General features: G+C 37.1%; 1 protein-coding gene across 1 annotated transcript in view; it reads left to right on the top strand.

Moving 5' to 3' along the window:
* The window catches only part of LOC5573798 (chondroadherin), a 47138-nt gene extending 22534 nt beyond the window's left edge, over positions 1–24604 (top strand). The window contains exons 2-3 of the mRNA XM_001660995.2: positions 15761–16246; positions 22850–24604. Coding sequence (XP_001661045.2) covers positions 15761–16246; positions 22850–23599 — 1236 coding nt within the window. The 3' untranslated portion in view covers positions 23600–24604. The remainder of the gene's footprint in view (positions 1–15760; positions 16247–22849) is intronic.
* The last annotated feature ends 893 nt before the right edge of the window (positions 24605–25497 follow it).

The following is a 25497-nucleotide window of genomic DNA, read 5'->3' as shown; positions in this document are numbered from 1 at the left end:
ATAATAAAATTGAGTATATTTGTAGTTCACTGCCAAAATTTCATACCGATTGCTCGTATGGGAACAAAGTTACAGTGTGCCAAAGTTGAGCATTTTGTATGAATATCAGCTTTCACTACTATTATTCTGAACACAACTGTAAGTAGCGACGATGACAACGGCATTATTCAAAGTAAGTAAAATTTGTAAGGATGCTTAAAATAAATCCCCGAGCCCGATTTCATCTTCTAAACTCGTAACAATTAGATCACACGGTTGAAATAATTAAATTTATGTCAGATATCAGAAAATCCCCTAAGGAAATTGCCTACATTCAGGCGTTTTCATTACAATTCTTGAAATTAACTATTCATAATTTCTTTAAATATTGCATTATCCGGATTCAGAAGCTCATATTAAATATGTAGAGTCGATTCAAAAAATAACAATAATCGCATTGACAAGTGATCAATTTCACCCTGAAATGAGATCCCCGATTTTTTTATTTCAGGGACGACTTTTAGCGCTAAAAACAAATTTGTTAGACAATTTTGGCACACGAGCCAAAGAGGCTGACCGTCGTACTTGTTTTCCTGCATTCGGTTGTTTGGCATTTTCAACATCATTGAAAAAAAGACAAGGAAAACCATGGAAAATTATCAATTTCACCCGAAATTGCGGTATGTGTAGACTTCAAAACGTCAAAACCTTTTAACAGCAAGAAAAATGCTCTTTTATATGGAATATAAGACATGCCTCGATATTTACCCATTTATGAATAGTTTAGTCATGTAAATCAATAGTTTCCATTATTGGAGTCGATTCGTAGAAAAATTTCCAATCGATTGGTGCAAGAATCATGAAAATCTATCCGGGCGCTAGTATGTTATTAACAGTCAAAATCTAACCACTTCTCGTGACGCGAGCGATTTTAGTTTTTCGAAATTGTACCCCAGTATGTTGCCGTAAGACGATATCCAACGTCAAAATGTCAGTCATGTTTGTATTTCCTACCATGTAAATAATGTCCAGAACTATATCCAAGTTGGCTTAAACTTCATAATGATGCTCACGGGACGATATTCAGAACCATTAGATGCTCTATAGTAGGTTCCAGGTGACCTGGGAAAAGTGGCCAACAAGGAAATTTTTTTTTATTTAAGAGGTTTTAAACCTGCATATGTTCATTCACCTCTGGCACAACAAGGAACATGTGTATATTAATATGGATATTAAACTTCAAGATTTTTGAAGCTGTGGCTTCCAGAAGCATTTTTAAAACCACCAGATGCTATGGCCACTCCATAGGTCGAGTTGCCCGTGGGAAGTAATCAATTTCGTACATGTCCGGAACCATATCAATATTGGTACCGAGCTTCAAGATATTTGAAGATGATGCTTCTGGAACCACTTCGAAATTGATTTATTTTCCAACTACAGGGTACCACCGGCTGATAGGTTCTAGAAATGCTTCCGATTTCATCACCTTCGAAAACCTTAAAGTTCGATACCCACATTGATATGTTTCAGGACATGTTTTTAATTGGCCACTTCCACCGAGGAATCTGCTGATACATTCATTTATTTAGTTAACATCTACACAGATAACACTGAATCAACAATTTCACGCCACAATACTCGGTTCGTGGCCGCATCTCTCCATCCTCGGTTCTGCCCCACGCTCGCCAAATCGATACGCACTTGATCCGCCCACCTAGCTCGCTGCGCTCCACGCCTTCTTGTACCAACCGGATCTGAAGCGAACACCATCTTTGCAGGGTTGCTGTCCGGCATTCTTGCAATATGTCCTGCCCATCGTATCCTTCCAGCTTTGGCCACCTTCTGGATACTGGGTTCGCCGTAGAGTTGGGCGAGCTCGTGGTTCATCCTTCGCCGCCACGCACCGTTCTCCTGCACACCGCCGAAGATCGTCCTAAGCACCCGACGTTCGAAGACTCCAAGTGCTTGCAGGTCCTCCTCGAGCATCGTCCACGTTTCATGCCCGTAGAGGACTACCGGCCTTATGAGCGTTTTGTACATGGTACATTTGGTGCGGGCGTGAATCTTTTTTGACCGCAGCTTCTTCTGGAGGCCATAGTAGGCCCGACTTCCACTGATGATGCGCCTCCGTATTTCACGGCTAACGTTATTGTCAGCCGTCAGCAAGGATCCAAGGTAGACGAACTCGTCGACCACCTCGAACGTATCCCCGTCTATCGTAACACTGCTACCTAGGCGAGCCCTGTCGCGCTCGGCCCCACCAGCTAGCATGTACTTTGTCTTGGCCGCATTCACCACCAGTCCAACTTTTGCTGCCTCGCGTTTCAGGCGGGTGTACAGGTCTGCCACCTTTTCAAATGTTCGGCCGACGATGTCCATATCATCCGCGAAGCAAACAAATTGACTGGATCTCGTAAAAATCGTACCCCGGCTGTTAAGCCCGGCTCTCCGCATAACACCTTCTAGCGCAATATTGAACAACAGGCACGAAAGTCCATCACCTTGTCGTAGTCCCCGGTGGGATCCAAACGAACTGGAGTGTTCGCCTGAAACCTTCACACAATTTTGCACACCTTCCATCGTCGCTCTTATCAGTCTCGTGAGCTTCCCGGGAAAGCTGTTCTTGTCCATGATTTTCCATAGCTCTACGCGGTCGATACTGTCGTATGCCGCCTTGAAATCGATGAAAAGGTGATGCGTTGGGACCTGGTATTCACGACATTTTTGGAGGATTTGCAGTACAGTAAAGATCTGGTCCGTTGTCGATCGGCCGTCAACGAAGCCGGCTTGATAACTTCCCACGAACTCGTTTACTACGGGTGACAAACGACGGAAGATGATCTGGGATAATACTTTGTAGGCCGCATTTAGAATGGTGATCGCTCGAAAGTTCTCACAGTCTAACTTGTCGCCTTTCTTGTAGATGGGGCAGATTACCCCTTCCTTCCACTCCTCCGGTAGCTGTTCTGTTTCCCAGATTGTGCCCATCAGCCGGTGCAGACAAATGGCCAGCCTTTCCGGACCCATCTTTATGAGTTCAGCTCCGATACCATCCTTACCAGCAGCTTTATTGTTCTTGAGCTGGTGAATGGCATCCTTAACCTCCCTCAAAGTGGGGGCTGGTTGGTTTCCATCTTCCGCAGTACTGACGAAGGCATTTCCTCCGTTGTCCCGTCCTTCATTGCCTGTGCTCTCAGCACCATTCAGGTGCTCGTCGAAGTGCTGCTTCCACCTTTCGATCACCTCACGCTCGTCCGTCAGAATGCTCCCATCCTTATCCCTGCACATCTCGGCTCGCGGTACGAAGCCGTTGCGGGATGCGTTGAGCTTCTGATAGAACCTACGCGTTTCCTGAGACCGGCACAGCTGTTCCATCTCCTCGCACTCCGTCTCCTCCAGGCGGCGTTTTTTCTCCCGAAAGAGGCGGGTCTGCTGTTGCCGTTTCTGTTTATAGCGTTCCACGTTCTGCCGGGTCCCTTGCTGCAGCATGACCGCCCGCGCTGCATTCTTCTCCTTCAAAACCTCCTGGCACTCCTCGTCGAACCAATCGTTCCGTCGACTCCGTCCCACGTACCCGACGTTGCTCTCAGCTGCATCGTTGATGGCTGCTTTTACTGTTCTCCAGCAGTCCTCAAGAGGGGCTTCGTCCAGCTCACCCTCATCCGGTAATGCAGCCTCGAGTTGCTGCGCGTATGCCGCTGCGACATCCGGTTGCTTGAGCCGCTCTAGGTCATACCGGGGCGGCCGTCGGTACCGTACGTTGTTAACGACAGAGAGTTTTGGGCGCAGTTTGACCATCACCAGATAGTGGTCAGAGTCGATGTTAGCGCCACGATAGGTCCTGACGTCGATTATGTCGGAGAAGTGCCGACCATCAATCAGAACGTGGTCTATTTGCGATTCTGTCTGCTGTGGTGATCTCCAGGTGTATCGGTACGGAAGGCTGTGCTGGAAGTAGGTGCTACGAATGGCCATATTCTTGGAGGCGGCAAAATCAATTAGTCGTAGGCCGTTTTCGTTCGTCAGCCGGTGGGCGCTGAACTTTCCAATCGTCGGTCTGAATTCCTCCTCCTGGCCAACCTGAGCGTTTAGATCTCCTATGATGATTTTGACGTCGTGGCTTGGGCAACTGTCGTACTCACGTTCAAGCTGTGCGTAAAAAGCGTCTTTATCATCATCAGTGCTTCCAGAGTGAGGGCTGTGCACGTTTATTATGCTGAAGTTGAAGAACCGGCCTTTGATCCTCAACTTGCACATTCTCTCATTGATCGGCCACCACCCGATCACGCGCCTCTGCATCTGCTGATACATTGGTCTTGAATATTTCCCTAGATGCATTATCATGGAGTTTGATGCCTTCTTGGATATATGTTGGACCGGGTATTATATATACGATTCGTAATACAAACGTGGCTAATCCTATTTTCTTGAAATGGTCATATTTCGGAAGATTCCTAACGAATCTCTTTGCGTCCGTTGAAATTCAATTTTCGTTTGGTTCTGATTTTATTAAGCATTATCAATACAATTTCACATGACCTTATAAAATCCGGAACATCTCTGGAGTCCAGTGGCCAATATGCAAGCAAATTACTGAAACTAGACCAAATTTGCCATCAAATGCTTCCAGATGCATCCAATCTTATCAATTCTTTCGAAAAGGTATAGCATTTAAAATTCGACAAAATTTTGCAAATCGCAATCTATTTGCCTATCTCCTGTATAAGTTGTATGCTATTTTGCTACTTGACCATTTTTGCAGGTAGGAAGATACTCTAGGCCCAGGGAAATCGAGAATTTTCTTCACTAAGAGTTCCTCGACCGGCGGCATTCGAAACCACGATGAGGATTGCAAACTTATTCATCGTGAAGTTATTACTCCAATCTTGTAAACCAACAATACGTGTTTAAAATTCAAGTAATTTCAGAAGATCAAATCTGTTCATAAACAACTCAGATCAAAACCTTAAATGTTACCGTTTTGCATGAAAAACTGAAAATGTTGCAAAATTGTATGTCTAATACTGTACGTTTGAATAGAATGTATGGATTCTCATCGTCTACCCGCTCCACTGCCCATACTCGTATAACAGTCCCATTTATATAGGGAATCCCATAGAATATGGGACTGTTATGCAAGTATGGGCAGTCCAGTCTAACATAACAACGACCAATTTTTGGTGAAATTTTAATAGCAACCCAAAAATATTTGTAAAAAAATTCCTGAGGGAACCTATGGAAAAAAATCTAGAAAAATTGAAAGTTGAATGCTAGAAAAAAATCATGATGCGATCCCTAAAGAAAATCCTGGGGGTATCTTTGGAATTTTTTTCAGAACAAATTATTGGATTGTTTGGCCAATGTTTGGCTGTATTTTTTATTAGAAAAAAAAATTTTTTAATTATCTCCTGAAAAAATCATGCAAAAATCGCAGAAAAAAATCCAGAAGGAAAACTTCATAGTAAAATTCATTTTGGAATCCTTAAAATATTTGGAAAAGTTACTCTTCACGAATGTGTGAACAATTTGTTTGCCTATGTGTTTGTTGTTAATCGGGCCACATAACAGCAACTGTCAAACAAAACAAAAATTTGCCATTTGATGTTCAATTCATGTCAGATGATTATGTTATGCAAGCTAGTGGTTTCTATAAAACAAAAGGTTTAGAAAATGTGAAGGATACGTTAATCGAGGTGTACATTATCTCTTTCGAGAGTAGGTTGTTGTATGGAATGGTCTCTGCAACACTTTTGTGGAAATGTTAATCCCTGGACTAATTAATAAAAAGAGTTCATCCGCACATAATGTCTGTCTTCCGTCTTATCAGCGAAAAATATGACTAAGCTTCCCATAATTTTCATGGAGGCGCATACAATACGCGATTTAGGACCAGACGGTCTATATGCTGCTGACATCCCACTGAGATGCATTGTGGCCGTTTCTTGGAACTTTTCCCGCTGCGATTACCGAAAAGTTTAAGACGTGTGGAAATGAATCGCATTCCACACACTCTAGAAACTGGTGGTGAAGCGTAGAGCCAAGTCAGAACCACCGCTCCTCCCCCCCTTTTTCCAGGTATCGTTATTTCGCTCTGAATAATAAATGAGCCGGAGCTAAATCGGATAGCCTTTTTATCGCCCTTTATGAGGTGAATTGTGTTTTTGTTGCTGCCATTTTCCTCCACAAAAGCCGCCATCTAACACAAGCAAAACGCCTGAACTGGGAAAATACGGAAAACATCGTCTGTTGTCGGAAGGAACCCATTTGCCGTAGGTTGTAATACTTCAGCACGCTTCGGTTGCCGGAGAAGAAGGGGTTCCGACCGTCATTGTCGTCGTCGTCGTCGTCGTCGTCTGTTCTTAACCCTTTGTATGTGTTCTGGGGTCAATGTGGATCATCTTCGATAATCACGGATTCGAATTTTACTTCCCTTTTTTGGTATTGAAATGACTATTGCTACATCAAGTTTTGTTTGTAGAGAAATGTTAACATCAAGATTACTATCGATGTATGTTTCATATGTATTCCAGTCGGCTTGAAAATAATAAAAAGTAGAGCTGATAGGATGGAGAATCGCTTCATGGGATATTTGAAATGTATCAGGAGCATGATCTGAATCAAAACCAGCATGAGTAACAAGTTTGCTACAAAGGTGAAGGGAGTCGGTTAAGACCGACGGTTTTTTGGCACACACAGAAGGTTAATACCGTTGCCTCAATTTTGGGGCGCTCTCAGCCAGAGCTAACTACAAAGTGGCAAAGGGAGTAAATTTCCGAGAATGAGCCATCGCATTACGGGTTCGGGACTCCGGGGGTACTCAGAGGAAGGATCTCGGAGTGGAAACACTGACTGCCCGGGACCGTGATTAGATGGGAACGAATCAACATTTCAAATTATGACATCTGTTGTTGCGTCGTCCAGTTCAGCTTCGAGTAAACCTGGGCAGGCTCAAAGCCAAAGCAAAGTGGACGGAACGGAAAGCTTTGTGTAAAAACTTTTCCAATTTGGGTAAATCGCTTCAAAAAGGGTTGAGCTTCACTGGTCATGTTAGCCGGTGTAATCGAAGAACCAACGCTAGCAGGTTGAATATTACGTTGGGTTGCTTCAGTCGCATTTTAGACAGAGTAAACCCAAAAAATCGCTTTGCAATCGATCGACCTTGAAGAATTGGGGTAGACTTATTCGGATTATATGAGGCTTGATATCAGGAAGAAATGCAATAACCGTATAGTGTTCTTATCGATATTGATGCCAATCGAAATAACGATGGTGTTGCTTCATATCCTAAAAAAAAACAAATGAGCTTAATGCTATGTTCAGACTACGGAGTTGTATGATACAAGCGGCTTTCGTGTTTCCGAAACTTTCAATATTTTTCAATATCACCTTTTGAAGGTGATATTTCTAATATCATGATACTAACTACTCGATCTGGAATTCCTCCAGACCTTTTATAGGTATTTCTCCAGATGCCTTTCTGGTAATTCCTACTGATTTTTTTTTTTCTAAGATCTCCTTTAGGAATTAAACCGAATTTCCCCAGAAAATGCTTTGGAAATATCTTCAGGTATTCATCTAGTAATTTTCTCCACAAAATCCGCCAAGAATTCACCGAGGAAGCTTCTTCAAAAGTGCCTCGGAATAATCGTCCAGAAAATTCTCATGGCATTATTCAAAAGGATTCAAGGATTCTTTAGGAAATTTTGCATAATTTTAACATGAAAAATCCTTCAGATGTTATCACAGGAATTTTTCGGGACATTTCTGCAGGCATGAAAATGAAACTGCAACTCTTCGAAATATCCTTAGGAAATTCCTTTGGATCTTCATTGGAATTTCACGCAATTTCCTTCGGATTTGTTAAGAATCTTCATCGGAATTTCCTTCGAAACTTTCTTTGGATTTCCCTTCACAATTTCCTTTGGAATTCCTTATGGATTTTTTTCGGAATTGCCTTTAGAATTTCCATTGAAATAACCTTAGGAATTTTCTTCGAAATTTTCTGCGGAATATGTTTTGGATTTTTACTTTCGAAATTTCTTTTGAATATTTCTTTCAGAGTTTCCTTCTGAAATTCTTTGAATATCCTTCATAATTTCCTTTGAGGTTTCCTTTGGAATTTCTTCCGCAATTTTCCTCGGAATGCCCTTTGAATGTCCTTTCGAAATTTCCTTTGGAATTGTTCCCGAACTTCCTTTGGAATTTCCATCGAAATTGTCATTGTCATTTACTTCGTGATTTTCTTTGGAATTCCCTTCAGAATTTCTTTCGGAATTTCTTTTATAATTTCTTCGGAATACCCTTTAGAATTTTAATTTTAATTCCCTTTGGAACTTCCATTGAAATTTCCTTAAGAATTTCCATTGAAATCTTCTTTGGAATTCCCATTGGAATTTCCTTAGGAATTTTCTTTGGATCTTTTCTTTTTTTTTTTGAATTTTCATTGGAATTTCTTCTGGAAATTCGATTGAAAATTTCTTTGGAATTTCCTTCTGGAATTTTCTTTAAAATGTACATTTGAATTTGCTTTGAAATTTTGTTCAGAAATTCGTTTGGAATTTTGTTGGGAATTTTCTTCGGAATCTCTTTTGGATTTTCCTTTAGAATTTCCTTTCAGTGTTTCTTCCAGAATTTTCTTAGAATATCCTTAGGAATTCCCTTCAGAATTTCTTTTGGAACTTCTTTTGGAATTTCTTCTGAAATTCCTTTAAACTTTCCATTGAAATTCGTTTTGGGATTGCCATTGGAATTTTCTTTGGGATTGCCATTGGAATTTTCTTTGGAATTTCCATTGAAATCTCCTTTGGAATTTCCATTGAAATTTCCTTAGGAATTTTCTTCGGTTCTCTCTTTGATTTTTTTTTCGGAATTTCCTTGAGAACTTCTTAAGGAAATTTTATTGAAATTTTCTTTGGATTTTTCTTTAAAGTTAACAAAGGAATTTCTTTTGAAATTTCTTTCGTTTCCTTTGGATTTTTCTTTGGAATTTCTTTTCAGTATTTCTTTTAGAATCTCCTTCGAAATTTATTAGAATATCCTTCGGAATTTCTTTTGGAATGTCCTTCGCAATTTGCATCTAAAAATTCTTCTAAATTCCTTCCGGAATTTCCTATGGAATTGTTTCCGAAATTCGTTTGGAATTTCCTTCAAAATTTGCTTAGCATTTACTTCGTCATTCCCTTTGGAATTCCCTTCAGAATTTCCTTTGGAATTTCTTCTAAACTTCCTTAAAAATTTCCATTGAAACTCCCTTTGAAATTGCCATAAGATTTTTTTTTTTTTGGAATTTCCATTGAAATATGCTTTAAAATTTCCATTGAAATATCCTTAGGAATTTTCATCGGATCATTTTTAATATTATTTCGGAATTTCTTTTGGAAATTCGATTGAAATTTTCATTAGAATTTTCTTTCTGGAATTTCCTATGAAATTTTGTTTAAAATTACCATAGGAATTTCCTTTGAAATTTTGTTCGGAAATTCGTTTGGAATTTCGTTGGAAATTTTCTTCGGAATCTCTTTTGGATTTTTCTTCAGAATTCCTTTCAGTATTTCTTTCAGAATTTTCTTCTGAATTTCATAGAATATCCTTTGGAATCCCCTTCAGAATTTCCTTGGGATTTCTTCTGAATTTCCTTAAAATTTTCCATTGAAATTTGCTTTGGATTTTTTTTTTGAATTTCCATTGAAATCTCCTTTGAAATTTCCATTGAAATTTCCTTAGGAATTTTCTTCAATTCTCTTTTTAATTTTTTGCGGAATTTCCTTTGGAATTTCTTTTGGAAATTCTATTGAAATTTTCTTTGGAATTTCCTTCTGGAATTTCCTAGGAATTTTCTTCGGGTCTTTTTTCTTTTTTTGTCGGAATTTCCTTTGGAATTTCTTTTGGAAATTCGATTGAAATTTTCTTTGGAATTTCCTTCTGGAATTTTCTAAACAATTTTCTTTAAAGTAAACATAGGAATTTCCTTTGAAATTTTGTTCGGAAATTCGTTTGATATTTTGTTCGGAAGTTCGTTTGGAATTTCGTTCGAAATTCTCTTTGGATTTTTTTTTTTTTGAATTTCTTTTCAGTATTTCTTTTAGAATCTCCTTCGGAATTTCTTGGAATATCCTTCGAAATTTCTTTTGGAATTTCTTTCGCAATTTGAATCTGGAAATTCTTCTGAATTCCTTTCGGAATTTCCTATGGAATTGTTTCCGAAATTCGTTTGTAATTTCCTTCAAAATTTGCATTAGCATTTATTTCGTGATTCCCTTTGGAATTCGCTTCAGAATTTTCTTTGGAATTCATTTTGGATTTTTTTTTCTAAATTTCCTTAAAAATTTCCATTGAAATCCCCTTTGGAATTGCCGTAGGAATTTCTTTTGGAAATTCGATTGAAATTTTCATTGGAATTTTCATTCTGGAATTTCCTAAGAAATTTTGTTTAAAATTAACATAGGAATTTACTTTGAAATTTTGTTCGGAAATTCATTTGGAATTTCGTTGGGAATTTTCTTCGGAATCTCTTTTAGATTTTTCTTCAGAATTCCTTTCAGTATTTCTTTCCGAATTTTCTTGGGAATTTCTTAGAATATCCTTTGGAATTTCCTTCAGAATTTCCTATGAAACTTCTTTTGGGATTCTTCTTCTGAATTTATTTAAAATTTTCCATTGAAATTTGCTTTGGGATTGCCATTGGAATTTTCTTTTGAATTTCTATTGAAATCTCCTTTGGAATTTCCATTGAAATTTCCTTAGGAATTTTCTTCGGTTCTCTCTTAAATTTTTTTTCGGAATTTCCTTTGGAATTTTTTTAGGAAATTCTATTTAAATTTTCTTTGGAATTTTCTTCTGGAATTTTCTAGGAATTTTCTTCGGGCCTTTTTCATTTTTTCGGAATTTCTTTTGGAAATTCGATTGAAATTTTCTTTGGAATTTCCTTCTGGAATTTTCTAAAAAAATTTCTTTAAAGTTAACATAGGAATTTCCTTTGAAATTTTGTTCAGAAATTCGTTTGAAATTTTGTTCGGAAATTCGTTTAGAATTTCGTTCGGAATTCTCTTTGGAAATTTTTTTTTGAATTTCTTTTCAGTATTTCTTTTAGAATCTCCGTCGGAATTTCTTTCGGAATTTCTTTCGCAATTTGCATCTGGAAATTCTTCTTAATTCCTTTCGGAATTTCCTATGGAATTATTTCCGAAATTCGTTTGGAATTTCCTTCAAAATTTGCAATAGCATTTACTTCGTGATCCCCTTTGGCATTCCCTTCAGAATTTCCTTTGGAATTCATTTTGGATTTTGATTGAAATTTCTTTAGGAATTTTCGTCGGATCTTTTTTAATTTTATTTCGGAATTTATGTTAGAAATTTGATTGAAAGTTTCTTTGGAATTTCCTAAGAATTTTCTTCGGGTCTTTTTTCATTTTTTTCGGAATTTCCTTTGGAATTTTTTTAGGAAATTCTATTTATTTATTTTTTTTTTGAATTTTCTTCTGGAAGTTTCTTTGGGCCTTTTTCATTTTTTTTCGGAATTTCTTTTGGAAATTCGATTGAAATTTTATTTGGAATTTCCTTCTGGAATTTTCTAAAAAAATTTCTTTAAAGTAAACATAGGAACTTCCTTTGAAATTTTGTTCGGAAATTCGTTTGAAATTTTGTTCGGAAATTCGTTTGAAATTTTGTTCGGAAATTCATGTGGAATTTAGTTCAGAATTTTCTTTGGTTTTTCCTTTAATTTCTTTTCAATATTTCTTTAAGAATCTCCTTCGGAATTTCTTAGAATATCCTTCGGAATTTCTTCTGAAATTTCTTTCGCAATTTGCATCTGGATATTCATCTAAATTCCTTTCGGAATTTCCTATGGAATTGTTTCCGAAATTCGTTTGTAATTTCCTTCAAAATTTGCATTACCATTGACTTCGTGATTCCCTTTGGAATCTCCATCAGAATTTCTTTTGGATGTCATTTTGGATTTTTTTCTAAATTTCCTCAAAAATTTTCATTGAAATCTGCTTTGAAATTTCCATTGAAATTTCCTTAGGAATTTTCGTCGGATCTATTTTAATTTTATTTCTGAATTTCTTTTGAAAATTTGATTGAAATTTAAATTGGAATTTTCTTTCTGAAATTTCCTAAGAAATTTTGTTTAAAATTAACATAGAAATTTCCTTTGAAATTTTGTAGGGAAATTCGTTCGGAATTTTCTTTGGAATCTCCGTTGGATTTTTTCTTCAGAATTTCCTTTCAGTATTTCTTTCAGAATTTTCTTCGGAATTCCTTACAATATCCTTAAAAATTTCCTTTGGAATTTCTTCCGCAATTTGCTTCTGAAAATTCATTGAAATTGTTTTTGGAATTTCATTTGGAACTATTTCCAAAATTTGCATTGGCATTTACTGCGGAATTCCCTTCAGAATTTCCTTCGGTATTCTTTTTGGAATTTCTTTAAAAATTTCAATTGAAAATCCCTTTAGAATTGCCAATGGAATTTTCTTTGGAATTTCCATTGAAATCTCCTTTAGAATTTCCTTCAAATTTCTTTAGAAATTTTCTTCGGATCTTTCTTTAATTTATTTCGGATTTTACTTTGGAATTTCTTATGGAAATTCGATTGAAATTTCTTTGGAATTCCTTCCTTTGAATTTCCTTTGAAATTTTGTAGGAAAATTCGTTCGGAAATTTCTTTGAGATTTCCTTTGGATTTTTCTTCAGGATTTCCTTTGAGTATTCCTTTCGGATTTCCTTCAAAATTTCTTGAAATAACTTCCGGAATTTCATTTGGGATTTCTTTTGGAATTTCCTCCGCAATTTCGTTCTGAATATCCTTTGAAATTTCTTTCGAAATTTCATTTGGAATTTCCTTCGACATTTTCATTGGCACTTACTCTGTGATTTCCTTTGGAATTCCCTTAAGAATTTCCTTCGGAATTCCTTTTGAAATTTCTTTTGAATTTCTATAATAATTTTCATTGCAATTCCCTCTGGAATTTTCATTAAAATTTTCTTTGGAATTTTCATTGTAATGTCTTTGGAATTTTCATTGAAATTTCCTTGTGATTTTTCTTCGAAAATTTCTTTAATTTTTTTTAATATCCTTTGGAATTTCTTTTGGAAATTCGATAGAAATTTTCTTTGGAATTTTCTCCTGGAATTTCGTCAGGTATTTTCTTTGAAATTAACATAGGAATTTCCTTTAAAATTTTGTAGGGAAATTCGTTCGGAATTTCGTCCGCAATTTCCTTCGTTATATCCTTCGCAATTTCTTTCGGAATTTCCTTTGCAATTGTTACCGAATTTTCTTCGACATTTGCATTGGCATTAGCTTCGTGATTTCCTTTGGAACTCCCTTCAGAATTTGCTTTGAAATACCTTTTGGAATTTCTTCCGAATTTCTTAAAGAATTTCCATTGAATTTCCTTTTGGAATTTCTATTGAAATTCCTTTAGGAATTTCCATAGTTTTTTTTTTTTTGAAATTTTCATTGAAATTTCCTTTGGAATTTTCATATAAATTTCTTTAGGAATTTTCATTGAAATTTCCTTAGGAATTTTCTTCGAAACTTTCTTTAATTTTTTTTTAATTTCCTTTGGAACACTTTTAGGAAATTCAATTGGAATTTCCTTCAAGGGTTTCTGTTAGAATTTCTAAGAATTTCCATTGGGAGTTTTTGGAATTTGCTTTTTAGTTTGCTTTGGTATGTACCTCGGAATTTCTTTTGGATTTCGCTTCATAATTTCCGTCGAAATTTCCTCTAGAATTACCATTGAAACTTCCTTTGGAATTTTCTTTAATTTGTTTTTTGCAATGTCCTTTGGAATTTCATTCGGAATTCCCTTCACAATTTTCTTTCTGAATTTCCTTTTGGAATTTCCTTCCAGAATTTCTCTACGGAATTTGCTCTGGGATTTCAGCGAAATTTACTTAGGATTTTGCTTTCAAATATCCTTCGAAATTCCTTCCGAATTTTCTTCGAAATTTGGTTTTGTATTTACTTCGGAATTTCATTTGAAATTTTCTTCGGAGTTTCCTTTGGAATTTGCTTTTAAATTTTCTTTCAAAATTTGCTTTGGAATTTTTATAAGAATTTATTTCAGAACATCGCTTGGAATGTTCTTCGGAATTTCTTAAGACATTTCGTTCGGAAGTTTCTCCAGAGAGTCTATTCAGGATGTTCCTACGAATTCAGGATTTTTTCTGGAATTCCTTCAGAATTTATTCGGGAAATCCACTCATTGCCTTCCACTTGAAGTGTCTGAATGTTCCAGGAAAATTCTTAGGATTTTCGCCAAATTTTTCTTCATGGTTTCTTCCGAAAATTTATTTATGAATTACTCTGGGAATTCCTTTTAACTTTCCTTCAGGAATCCTTCCGCATTCTTTAAGGAATTTCTACATGAATTATGCCGGAAATTCTTCCGAGAACACCTAAGTGATTTCTCCAAAAATCCACCAAAAATTTCTTCGTTGATACTCCATCAGGGTTTCCACAGGGATTTTTCCCAGGAATTTTTCCAAGGACTTCTCCTAAAAGTTTGCAGAGAAATTTTTGACCGTTCCCTTTGGGATTTCTCCTGGATGAAACCCTAGAGCATTTTATGGAAAAACTCCCTAGAAACTTTCCGAATAAAGTTCCTTCTGAAACCTCCAAAAGAAATTCAGGAGGGGATTTCACATTTAATTTAAAATAAAATCTATCCAAATAAAACTTCGAAGTTAATCATGGAAGTTACGATGGAAGTTCCAAAGGAATCCTTATCACTAAGGAAATTTCAATGGAAATGCTGAAGGGATTTCAATGGAAATGTCGAAAGAAATTCCGAAAAAGAAATTCGAAACAAATTCCGCAGAAAATAAAATTCTTAATTCCGAAGGATATTTCAAAGAAAATTCTGAATGAAATTCCAATGAAAATTCGAAAGGAAATTCCGATAGAGATGACGAAAGAAAATACAAAGGAAATTAAAAAAAAATCCAGAAGAAATTCCGAAAAAAATACAGGTAATGCCGAAAAAAATTTCAATGGAATTTCCTATGGAAATGCCAAAGCCAATTCCGAAGAAAATCCCAAATGAAATTTGTGAAGGATGTTCCAAAGGAAATTTCGATGGAAATGCCGAAGTGAAACCCAAAGCATATTCAAACAAAAAATCCAAGCGAAATTCCGAAGAAAATTCAACAGGGAAATCCTTAACAAATCCACAGATTCACGAATTCTGAAGGAAATCATGGAAGTTCCAGAAAGTTCCTAATTCCGAAGGAAATTCAAAAAAAATCTGAATGACATTCCGATGCCAGTTTCGAAGGAAATTCCGAAGAAAATTCCGATGGATATGCGGAAGAAAAATCCGAAGGGAATTCCTAAGTAAATTGCGAAAAAAATCTAACGGTAATTCCGTACAAAATTCCAAAGTCAATTTCAATGGAAATTTCTGAAGTATTCCAAAGGAAATTATGAAGGAAATCCCAAAGGAAATTCAGACGCGAGTTCCAAATTGAATTCCAAAAGCAAAATAAAAAAAACATAAGAAATTCAGAAGGATATTCTAAAGGAAATTACGATAAAAATTCAAAAGGAAATCTTGAGGGATATTTCCTAAACCTAAAGAATCACCTTGAAGAGTTGGGGCAGACTCACTTAAATAACATGATGCTTGATATCAAGATAACATGCAAAAAACCATCCTACATACTCTTCCGATGCAAAACCGATGCCAATCGAAATTATGCTTCACATCCTCCACAACCCAATTGAACTCTAACGAACTGCTATGTTTTCTCTTATCCCCCCCTCCCCCAGGTCATGTGCAACAGTGGTTCACTGCGGGAAATCCCCCTTGCCCACATGCCGTCCACCGTGGAAATCCTCTCGCTGCAGAAGAACATCTTCCCGATAATTAAAAGCGACGCGTTCCTGGGGCTGAAAGCACTCAAAAAGCTCTCGCTCGACAGAAACAACATTAGCACGATAAAACCGTTTGCCTTCCGGGGGCTGCCTCGGTTGCGGGAACTCTCGATACAGCACACTCCGCTGGCGACGGTGGCCTCGTTCGCGTTTGCTGGGCTGCAGAACGTATCGCAAATAACCCTTTCGCACAACAAGATTCTGCGCATCGAGGCGTACGCGTTTGCCGGTTCGGCCGGAATCCTGCTGCTCAATTTGGCCGACAATCCGACGGTGGTCGTTGAGAAGAATGCATTCTCCAACTTGGGCTCGGTCGATCGATTGACGCTGCCCGCGGGGATTCGCAACATTTCGCAGGATGCGTTCAACGCACTGGATACGGTAAGTTTGAATTTGGGTAGATGCACATTGGAAGTTGAATATACAAAGACTCGGTAGCAAAGTGGATTTCCTTTTTGGCGCCAAAATTGAACTTTTCAGCTTTGATAATTATTGAGAAAAGGGAAGGCGAAGCATAGTGAGCAAAAGCCTCAAGCATTTGGCCACGAATAACAGAATGATGCTGCTTTTTTATACCCCAAAACTATATATAAATCGCAATAGTTTTTAAACATTTATTCACAATTTCTTGTAAGCGTCTTGTACTATTAGAATCTGTCTCAATTTTGATCATTGATCATCTGGATCCAGAGATGTAATTACGACGCGTGGCCATAACCCAAGTAAATATCTTATAATTTCTATTGTGTTCGGTTATTCACTTGTTGCAGCTATTTCAATGAGAGTTTGTTGTAAATAACATGAAATAAATTCATATTTCTGATACCATGCTGGTCGCAAAAAGATTTTGATAACTTGAAAAAATCATATTGTCATTTCCAGATTTTTCTAAGACAACTCAACCGAATTGTATGCCTTTTCTCAGACGAGCTAAAGTTGTTTTTATATTGTTTGATTTTGTCTGTAACATTGTATTTCAACTTTAATTGTAGAACTTTATGAAGGCAAAAAGCAGTAAAATACTTAAAAAAAAAAACAAAAATAAAAAACGAACACTTATTGATACACATTTTAGTCCTGTCTAGTGACAAATCTGATTGAGTATTTATCCGTCAGGTGGCGATAGTAATACTTTTTCATTTACATTCTATACCTATATTGAGATCCTGATAAGCTAGAAAGTTGGTTTCTTCAGCAAAGTTGTTCAGCAGGCCATGATCTACTGATGGTGACAAATTTGTTTGAGAATTATCACAATATAAGGAGGGGTGGCTCCGGTTACCGTTACGTAACAAATTTTCGCGATTGACAAAAATCAAATGTTCCGATAAAGATATCGCGTATGCTAGTCGAGGAAAGAAAACATTTTTATTTAGCCCGAAAAAAAGGTATTTTCACAATGCAACCTGCTTTTTCGGCAGCATTCGACTATTATCGGCAACTAAATTTCAAACGCTAAATACACAGTATATTTCTATCAGAACACATAATGAAAACATTCAGATGGTTCTTTGTTTTACCCGCTTCCCGCTGACGAGATTCACGAGACTGAACAACCAATATCGCCGGAGATGTCATCAATTCAAATGAACATGCCTCAAAATGCGACTGATTTGGAACTGCCGAAGAGATTCACCAGCAGTTATTATGGGAAAATTTCCGAAGAGAATGAGGCTGCCGACAATAGTCACACTGACAAGAGATGGTCGCAGCGTTGTAAAAACGTTTCCAAAAGCATTTTAACAAGTCTGTCGATGTGAATCGATACAGGATTGAGCAGCGCATTAGTCTGCTTATGTCCGAGAAAATTAGGAAAGAAGCGCGGCATCGGCTTAGACTGCCGAGAATACGTAAGTTCCCGTATGTAAAATTATTCATGTTGCGTAGTCAAAATCTTCACCCACCATTCAAAAGATAAGGACAGTAACGAACTCAACTTGGAAAATTCAAAGTCTTGCATCTTTTTCTTAGCTTTATGTTCACCCTTCAAATGTTATTGAAGTTTGAGTATATGCTTTAAAATTATTGTATCATAAGTGAAAGTAATTTTTACTTACTATTCAATTTTTGACCAAACATCGTGAAAACCTATGCTATGAGATTTTCAAAATGATTTAAGGATTGGTGAACTTCGGTTTGCAATAACAATTAAACAAAATCTCCCGAACTTTCACCAGCTTTACGATGAGTTCCCTTTCCATTATCCATGTCAATGTGCCAACAATTTGGAATAATAGTGACATCCATGTTATGAGTATGAACTGTATTTATCTATCTAACTATCTATCTATCTATAAAAATAAAAATGGAGTGGTTTTTGTATGTCACTAAATGGCTAATGGATGGCGAAAGGGATCAACTGATTGGCGTAAGATGGCAAGACGAAGTTTGTCGAGACCACTAGTGAACATATAGAGTAAGGTGGGGTTCGACCTTAGTGGTATAATCAAAGTTTCCAGGAAAACAATAGCAGTTAAAACAAAACAAATACCATACAGTGAACCGTCAACGTATTGGATATAATTTTGCTGAACAAACTTGTGTCAAAATATTAACCCATTTTTAGTTATTACAGTTTCAAAATTAATTGTCTTATTCGAACTTTTGCCCCACCGGTGGCGCAAGAGTTCGAATCTAGTGTGGGGTAAAAGTTCGCTGGCTAAAACACAAAATATCGATCCTTTCATGATAGTTATACTTTACACCAGCCGTAAACTTAAGTTTGACGAAAAATACACACTAAATTTTCATCGAAAAATTGCCCAAAACCGGATTAATTGTAATATACTCAAAAATAGCAGTTTTTCAAAAAACTATGTGGAAATGTAAAATTTTGGTGACAATTTTTACACGATCAGACAAATTTAACTGAATTTGAAGATAATATGTGGATTTAAGGCAATTTGCAAATTTTTCCGTGATATACATGGGTCGAACTTTTGCCCCGCTGATTCGAACTTTTGCCCCACTGTGGGCCAAAAATTGTTTTCAAGCATCTAGGCAAAAACAAAAACCTTATGCTAGGCCTAGAAACGCCCTTACATAAAATATTGAAAAAGATTTTATCTTCAATTGGTTCCATGCAATGAAAGTTTGACCAAAAATTACAATATTCACGTCGAAAAACAACAAATAGCCATAACTTTTCCAAATCTCAATCGATTTTTATGAAATTTGGATTTAAAGTCTCTTACTTGAATAGCATTCGAACCACCATGACATTTATAAGATTTGTTTTGTATTGAGCTGGAAATCTTAAAAAGAAACTCTTACCCCACTCGAACCTTTGCCCCACTTTACTCTAAAAATAAATCAAAGTTTTTTACAAAAAATAAAGTCCCGATATCTGTTCATGAATAACAAACTTTCAGTGTACCTTTGAATGAATGATGTGTTCTGTTACTTTGAGTCTTCATCCCTTTTGCGTGTTTCGGGTTTGTGAATTATCGCTCTTGTGGTTCTGTGTATTTTTTGCTACATATCTCATACAGAACTTTAAACACTTAGAGTAAAGTGGGGCAAAAGCTCGAGTGAGACAAGAGTTCCTTTTTAAGATCTCTAGCTCAATTCAAAACAAAACTTATAAATGTGTGGTAGCTCGAATTCATGTAAGAGTCTTTCACTCGAAATTCATAAAAATCTGTTGAGATTCGGAAAAGTTGTAGCTATTTGTTGTTTTTCGACGTGAATATAGTAAAATTAGGTAAAACTTTCGTTGCAAACTAAATAAAGATAAAATCTTTTTCAATGTTTTATGTAAGGACGTTTCGAGGCCTATCATGAGGATGCTTTGATGTGTATTAGTTTTTGCATAAATGCTGAGAACAATTTTTGGCCCATAGTGGGACAAAAGTTTGAATCCGCGGGGCAAAAGTTCGATCGACTCACGGAAAAATTTTCAAATTCCTTAAAATTCATATATTATCTTCAAATTCAGCTAAATTTGCTTAATTGTGCAAAAAATTCCATTCAAGTTTTACATTTTTGCATAGTTTTGCGAAAAACTACTATTTTTGGGTATATTACAATTAATCCTGTTTTGGGCAATTTTTTGATGAAATTTAGTATTTTTCTGTGAACATAAGTTTATGGCTAGTATAAAGTATGTATCTAATAAAAATGTCGATATTTTGTGTTTCGGCCAGCGAACTTTTGCCCCACACTAGATTCGAACTCTTGCCCCACCGGTGGGGCGAAATTTCGTTTAAGACAATCAATTTTTAAACTGTTATAATTAAAAATTGTTCGGCAAACTCATAGTCAATATGTTGAAGGTTCACTGTGTGGTATTTATATTGTTTCCACTGCTATTGTTTTTCTGGAAATTTTGATTATACCACTATGGTCGAACTTTTGCCCCACCTTACTCTATCATTTGCTAAAGGATCCTTTTTATTCACACCTGCTAGGACTCAAATCTATAAATGAAAATTTACAACAATATTTTACAATTGTACCATTGTGTACTCTAAAACTATGTAGGTGCTTGATATTTTCTGTCAATTTGACGAATACATTTTTTTAACATTCTTTTTGATCTGTTGTCACAGTTAAATAAAGCTTTAAAAAGCTTTATTAACAAGCTCGAATTTTTTCTGAACCAACTGCTTATCAAATAAAACAAACCTGAGGTAAATATATGCATTGGTTTCAAAGTTATCATCGATTATTATTTACAAATTAAATTCGTCACGATTCTTAAGTGTTTCGAAAGCTCGGTAACGCATAGGAATCATACAGAATGCTTTATTTTATATGAATCAACTGAGGCATTATGCATCCGTAATTTGAATCACAATGGTATGTAACTAAATATCCATCAGTCGATGTTCCAAACACCAAATTTTTATTGCTTTAAACCAGCAAATTTTTGCTGACTTTTTTTTTGTGCTGTAAATTCAGCAATCGATCCAGCCAAATAAAATTTGCTGATCTAATCAGCAATGCAAATTCTTCTACAAATGACAGCTGGTTTACTGACCATACAGCAATGTAAATTTTAATTTGCTGAATAATCAGCACTAGGTTATTTGTTATTCTCGTGGGATTCCTTGCTGGTTTCCAGCAATTTCGGGTCGCCAGCTCCCGGTCAATGAATATTTTTAGATGATATCTGTTAACGATGCCATAAAAACAATGGACAATGCGAATGTCTTGTATGTAATAAACATTTATTTTTACAAAAAATAAACACAATATTCTGCGCTTTGGGGGAGAGGCAAAGCACCGTCTACCGTAACGGTATTGTCACCACCTAGAAATGAACATTTTAATGCTTATCAAACAATCAATATCACACTGAATATTTAGTACTTACCATATACAATGTTCCGAAAAATGTACATAAAACATTAATGTTCGAGTAAACATTTCCAAGCTTCATGATGATATGGCAAGTGAGTAAGAGAAATTTTTCTATAGTTTTGAGTTTATCGATTGACAGATAAAACTGTTTGCTGACTCTCGGCAATAAAAAATGCTGATAAGAGTTCAGTAATTATGTTTACTGGTTTACAGCAAAATTACAAATGGATTGCTGGTTATCAATCAAGTGTCATATGAATTACTGAAAACCAGTAAATCTGATGGTGATGACAAGTATCCAGCAAATTAGTTTGCTGAATTCCAGTAAAAAAAATCAGAAATGCTGTACATCAGTAAAATAGTATATTGCTGGATGGGTTTCAGCAAACGGAATTGCTGGAAGATTGATCGAAAAATTGGTGTGCATGATTCGATATTGACTCATGTCTTCTTCTTCTTCTTCTTCTTCTTCTTCTTTCTGGCGTCACGTCCCAACTGGGACAAAGCCTGCTTCTCAGTAGTGTTATAAGCACTTACACAGTTATTAACTGAGAGCTTTCTTTGACGATTAACAATTTTTGCATGTGTATATCGTGTGGCAGGTACGAAGATACTATATGCCCTGGGAATCGAGAAAATTTCCTTTACGAAAAGATCCTCGACCAGCGGGATACGAACCCACGACCCTCAGCATGGACATGCTGAATATCTGCGCGTTTACCGCTACGGCTATCTGGGCCCCAAGCCTACGTTTCTTTATTTGTCCAAATTGATTTAAAAAAGAAAATCACATTTTCCAAAAAAAAAAACTCCTACACTCTTAATTTAGCCAGAGTACTCCTAATTTGGCAACTCTCACAAGAAATCCATGTGATTGACCGTGTGAAGAACTGAAGTTTGAAATTTGGACAAAACTGGTTGTGGTGACTTATATTGACCAATGCGATTTCCTATGCTAAAATAAAGTTCATGTTTAGTTCCGATATGTTTCATATATTATATGGATTGAAACTTTCAATTTGGCGTTGGACGTCTACACCAGTGATAGAGACAATAGTAACGGGTTGAGGAATAAAAAATCTGCAAAAAATAACGGAAGGTCGTTTTTTTATATCTGAATACGACATTCAAAAGCTATTCTATTCTATTTCCCGTAAAATATAATCTTAGAATGACAGAATCATCGAATTCATGTTCCAGTAATAGTGGTATTTGCTAACATGTGTTCCTATAATAGTGGTTTACATTGATTTTCCATTGAGACTCACTGATATAGGAACGTCCAAAAAGTTAAGGTTTTAAAATTGTTTTCTACTATTTCCTTAATTAACTCCAAGATTTTTTATGCACATTCATATTATTTTAACAAGGGCCATGTTAGAAAAATACACACAAAATTATAAATTACCTATAACACGCTTAAAACCGCACTATCACTTTTATTGGGACACACACTATATGCAGTACATGTTAGGCTCTGCAAGTGTCTTAAAACAATATTTTCTAGTAGGTTGGTCAAAACAAGTATTGCTTCCCTACTTCTCATATCCATAGAATTAAATGGAATGGCCAAGTGACAGATCTGTGATAAGTAATTTCACATGCACAAGAAATCTGTAGCAATCAATCCTACTATCGAACAATAATCACGTTTTCAATTTCTTCTCCGGTCTTCCGCAGGTCGGCCATCTGAAGCTTTCCTTCATGGATCTCACCGAAGTCAGTGCGTTCACCTTCCGGGGGTTGACCAACGTCAAGCTCCTGTCCCTTCAGGAATCGGACCTCGGCGTAATCAGTGCGAACGCCTTCGATGGACTGGAACACGTGGACACGCTCAGCATCCTCAACAACAAGATTGATGCCATCCAGGAGCTCAACATCACGTACGCCAATCACATCAAATCGCTACGGCTGCAGGGCAATCACCTGCTGGAAACACCGGAACCGGGCAGTATAGTTTTGGAAGGGTTGAGCCAACTGCACGTGGTGGGTAACTATTTCCCCTGCGGTTGCCACATTCACACCCTGCTGGAGAGTCCACTTTCGAATGGGTCCTACCCAAGTGGGGAGGATTTTCTCACGAAGAACTACTGCATCTCACCCCTGGAGTACAACGGTTGGAAGATGAGCAAGGTCGATATCTTCGCCATTGGCCGGTGCCACGAACAGGTGACCCGTGAAAATCTGGAAGCATCTGGAGCGGCCAGTCGGCAACACTATTGGACGATTCTACTGGGAAGGAGACGACCGGAAAGCGACGCAGCCAGTTCTAGCGGGAATTGCTGCAACAGTAGTAGTAGCGGTGGAAGCAGCTGGTGCGGCTGGTACTGGTGGAGTCGAATCAATTATTCAACGGCTGCACTACTGCACCTGTTCTACGCGCTGGCACTGTTAGCCTATTTTAAATATTTCCGGCTGAAAATCAGTTGAACTGAATAGGTTTTGCTGGAGTTGCCCATCGGAAGCCAATTGTGTATATTTAGTTGTGTCACTCGCTTATGGACCCTCGTATGAAGGGTGGGGGTTCGCTTTCACGGTGGGATGTGAGGACTTCGCACGAGACTGGGTAATGTACGTGACATAGATGTAGAATTGAGTCATGACGATATCGAACACTGGGAAACCCACAAGTAGGTTAAAATAGATGACTGATAAAGTTATCACATGTAACTAATTTAGGTATTGTAAAATATTGAACAATTTGTATCGCCTCTGTACATAAGTCCCATCCAGCAGAGAAATGCTTTGATGCGGAAGCGGAACGTGACACTAGACTGGTCCTGGAACAAAAAAAAATTTAAAACTCAATGGGGCACCTCCTAGATAATGTACCTTGGGTTAAGGAAATATCGCCCAAAGTTTCAATTCAGGTGATTGTTCCATCTGATCGCGCATTTATTTTAAAGTTTGTATGAGATATTCAATTAAAATTCGATTCAGTTATTAAAAATAGACCATCTGTCACTCTTGTAAAACGAATACACTGCTTGCAAACACTTATCACGTGGTTTATCTGTCAAAACACTGCAAAAGCATCAAGAGAGTCAATATAGTGCTTATTTAGTGCCTATGTACCAGGCTTAGAAGCATTTATGATGCAGTAATAGGGTTTCTATGCGGTGGAAGTGCTGTTGCTAGGCGTGTCAGCATTTTTGGTGCTGTTATATGGCCTGTATGCATTTAAGATGCTGTGTTTATGGTTACTTTGGTACGAATTGGGTTTGAACTGAATATCCCCTATTTATTTCAATTCAAATGCGCCAGCTCATTCAACATAAAAATGAACTGAAATTTCCAAAATGTCTTCTTCTAAACCTAGGAAATAATCCTGAGGGGTGCTCCGTAAAATTCTACCACTTTATTTCTCTCCCAGGACCAGTCTACTCCAACACCATCCAATCAACCGACAACGACCGTTACAAATGTAGAATAAACGCGAAACAACTGTAATAATTATGCCGTGCTGCTAATTTTCTCCCCGGACTCCAGGATGCAGACAAACTGCAGCGAAACAATAGGGAAGCGCTTGGTTCGGCTCAGTTCTAAAACAAGAGAAATGCTTGCTTGGTAATTGGCGCAAACTGTGGAGAGTTCCCATCAATGAATGCACCAATGGCAGCGCTTGTGAATAATAGATCAGGGTCCCTCGATATTCAAAGCGAAGCAGGAGCGCGAAGGCTTAAAACTAATGACGCAAAATGCGAAAAGCTTTGCTGCGCGGTGAAAATAATGGGCTATCATTGCAATGCAGATCATCAGAAGGGTTCGACAAGGGTCATAACGAGGCTTGTGGGTGGCTGCGCACCAGAATGGGCGACACAATTATCGTTTACAGTCGTAAATTGGATAGCAACAAATGGTTTGCTGACACATTTTTATGATTCATGCAGGGGTAATTTGGTGAATTGAGTAAATTTGATGTTTTGGAATTTAATTATTAAGGTATACGCAACGGGCGATTAGTTTTTCGTTCCCATACGTGCCTACTCGCTGCAAGCGTGAAGGGCTTTATTTACTACGTTTACTGAAATTGCAATCATCTGTATTGTTCACATTCATGAACTGAACCTTCATGGGTCACAATTCGGTACGTTGAATCTTCGCCGAATCGGTCATTAGTTTTCACTTAACTAAGTCCTTAACCAATTGTTTGCAGTCGTGTCAAACGATGGGTATTCTTGAGTTCTACTTAGCTGCAGTGTGTACAATATACTGATGCAAATTATGAAGTTTTTACTCCCCTATGTTATATGGAAATTATTATAGCAAAGGGAAACCTTTTGTGTTCAATCCTCTAACTGCTTGTAATATTAATCCATGGGAAAGTG

This window comes from Aedes aegypti, chromosome 1, assembly GCF_002204515.2.
Source record: "Aedes aegypti strain LVP_AGWG chromosome 1, AaegL5.0 Primary Assembly, whole genome shotgun sequence".
NCBI classification, from domain to species: domain Eukaryota; kingdom Metazoa; phylum Arthropoda; class Insecta; order Diptera; family Culicidae; genus Aedes; species Aedes aegypti.
Note: the sequence above shows the minus strand (reverse complement) of the source record. Positions and strands in the feature narration are given on the sequence as shown.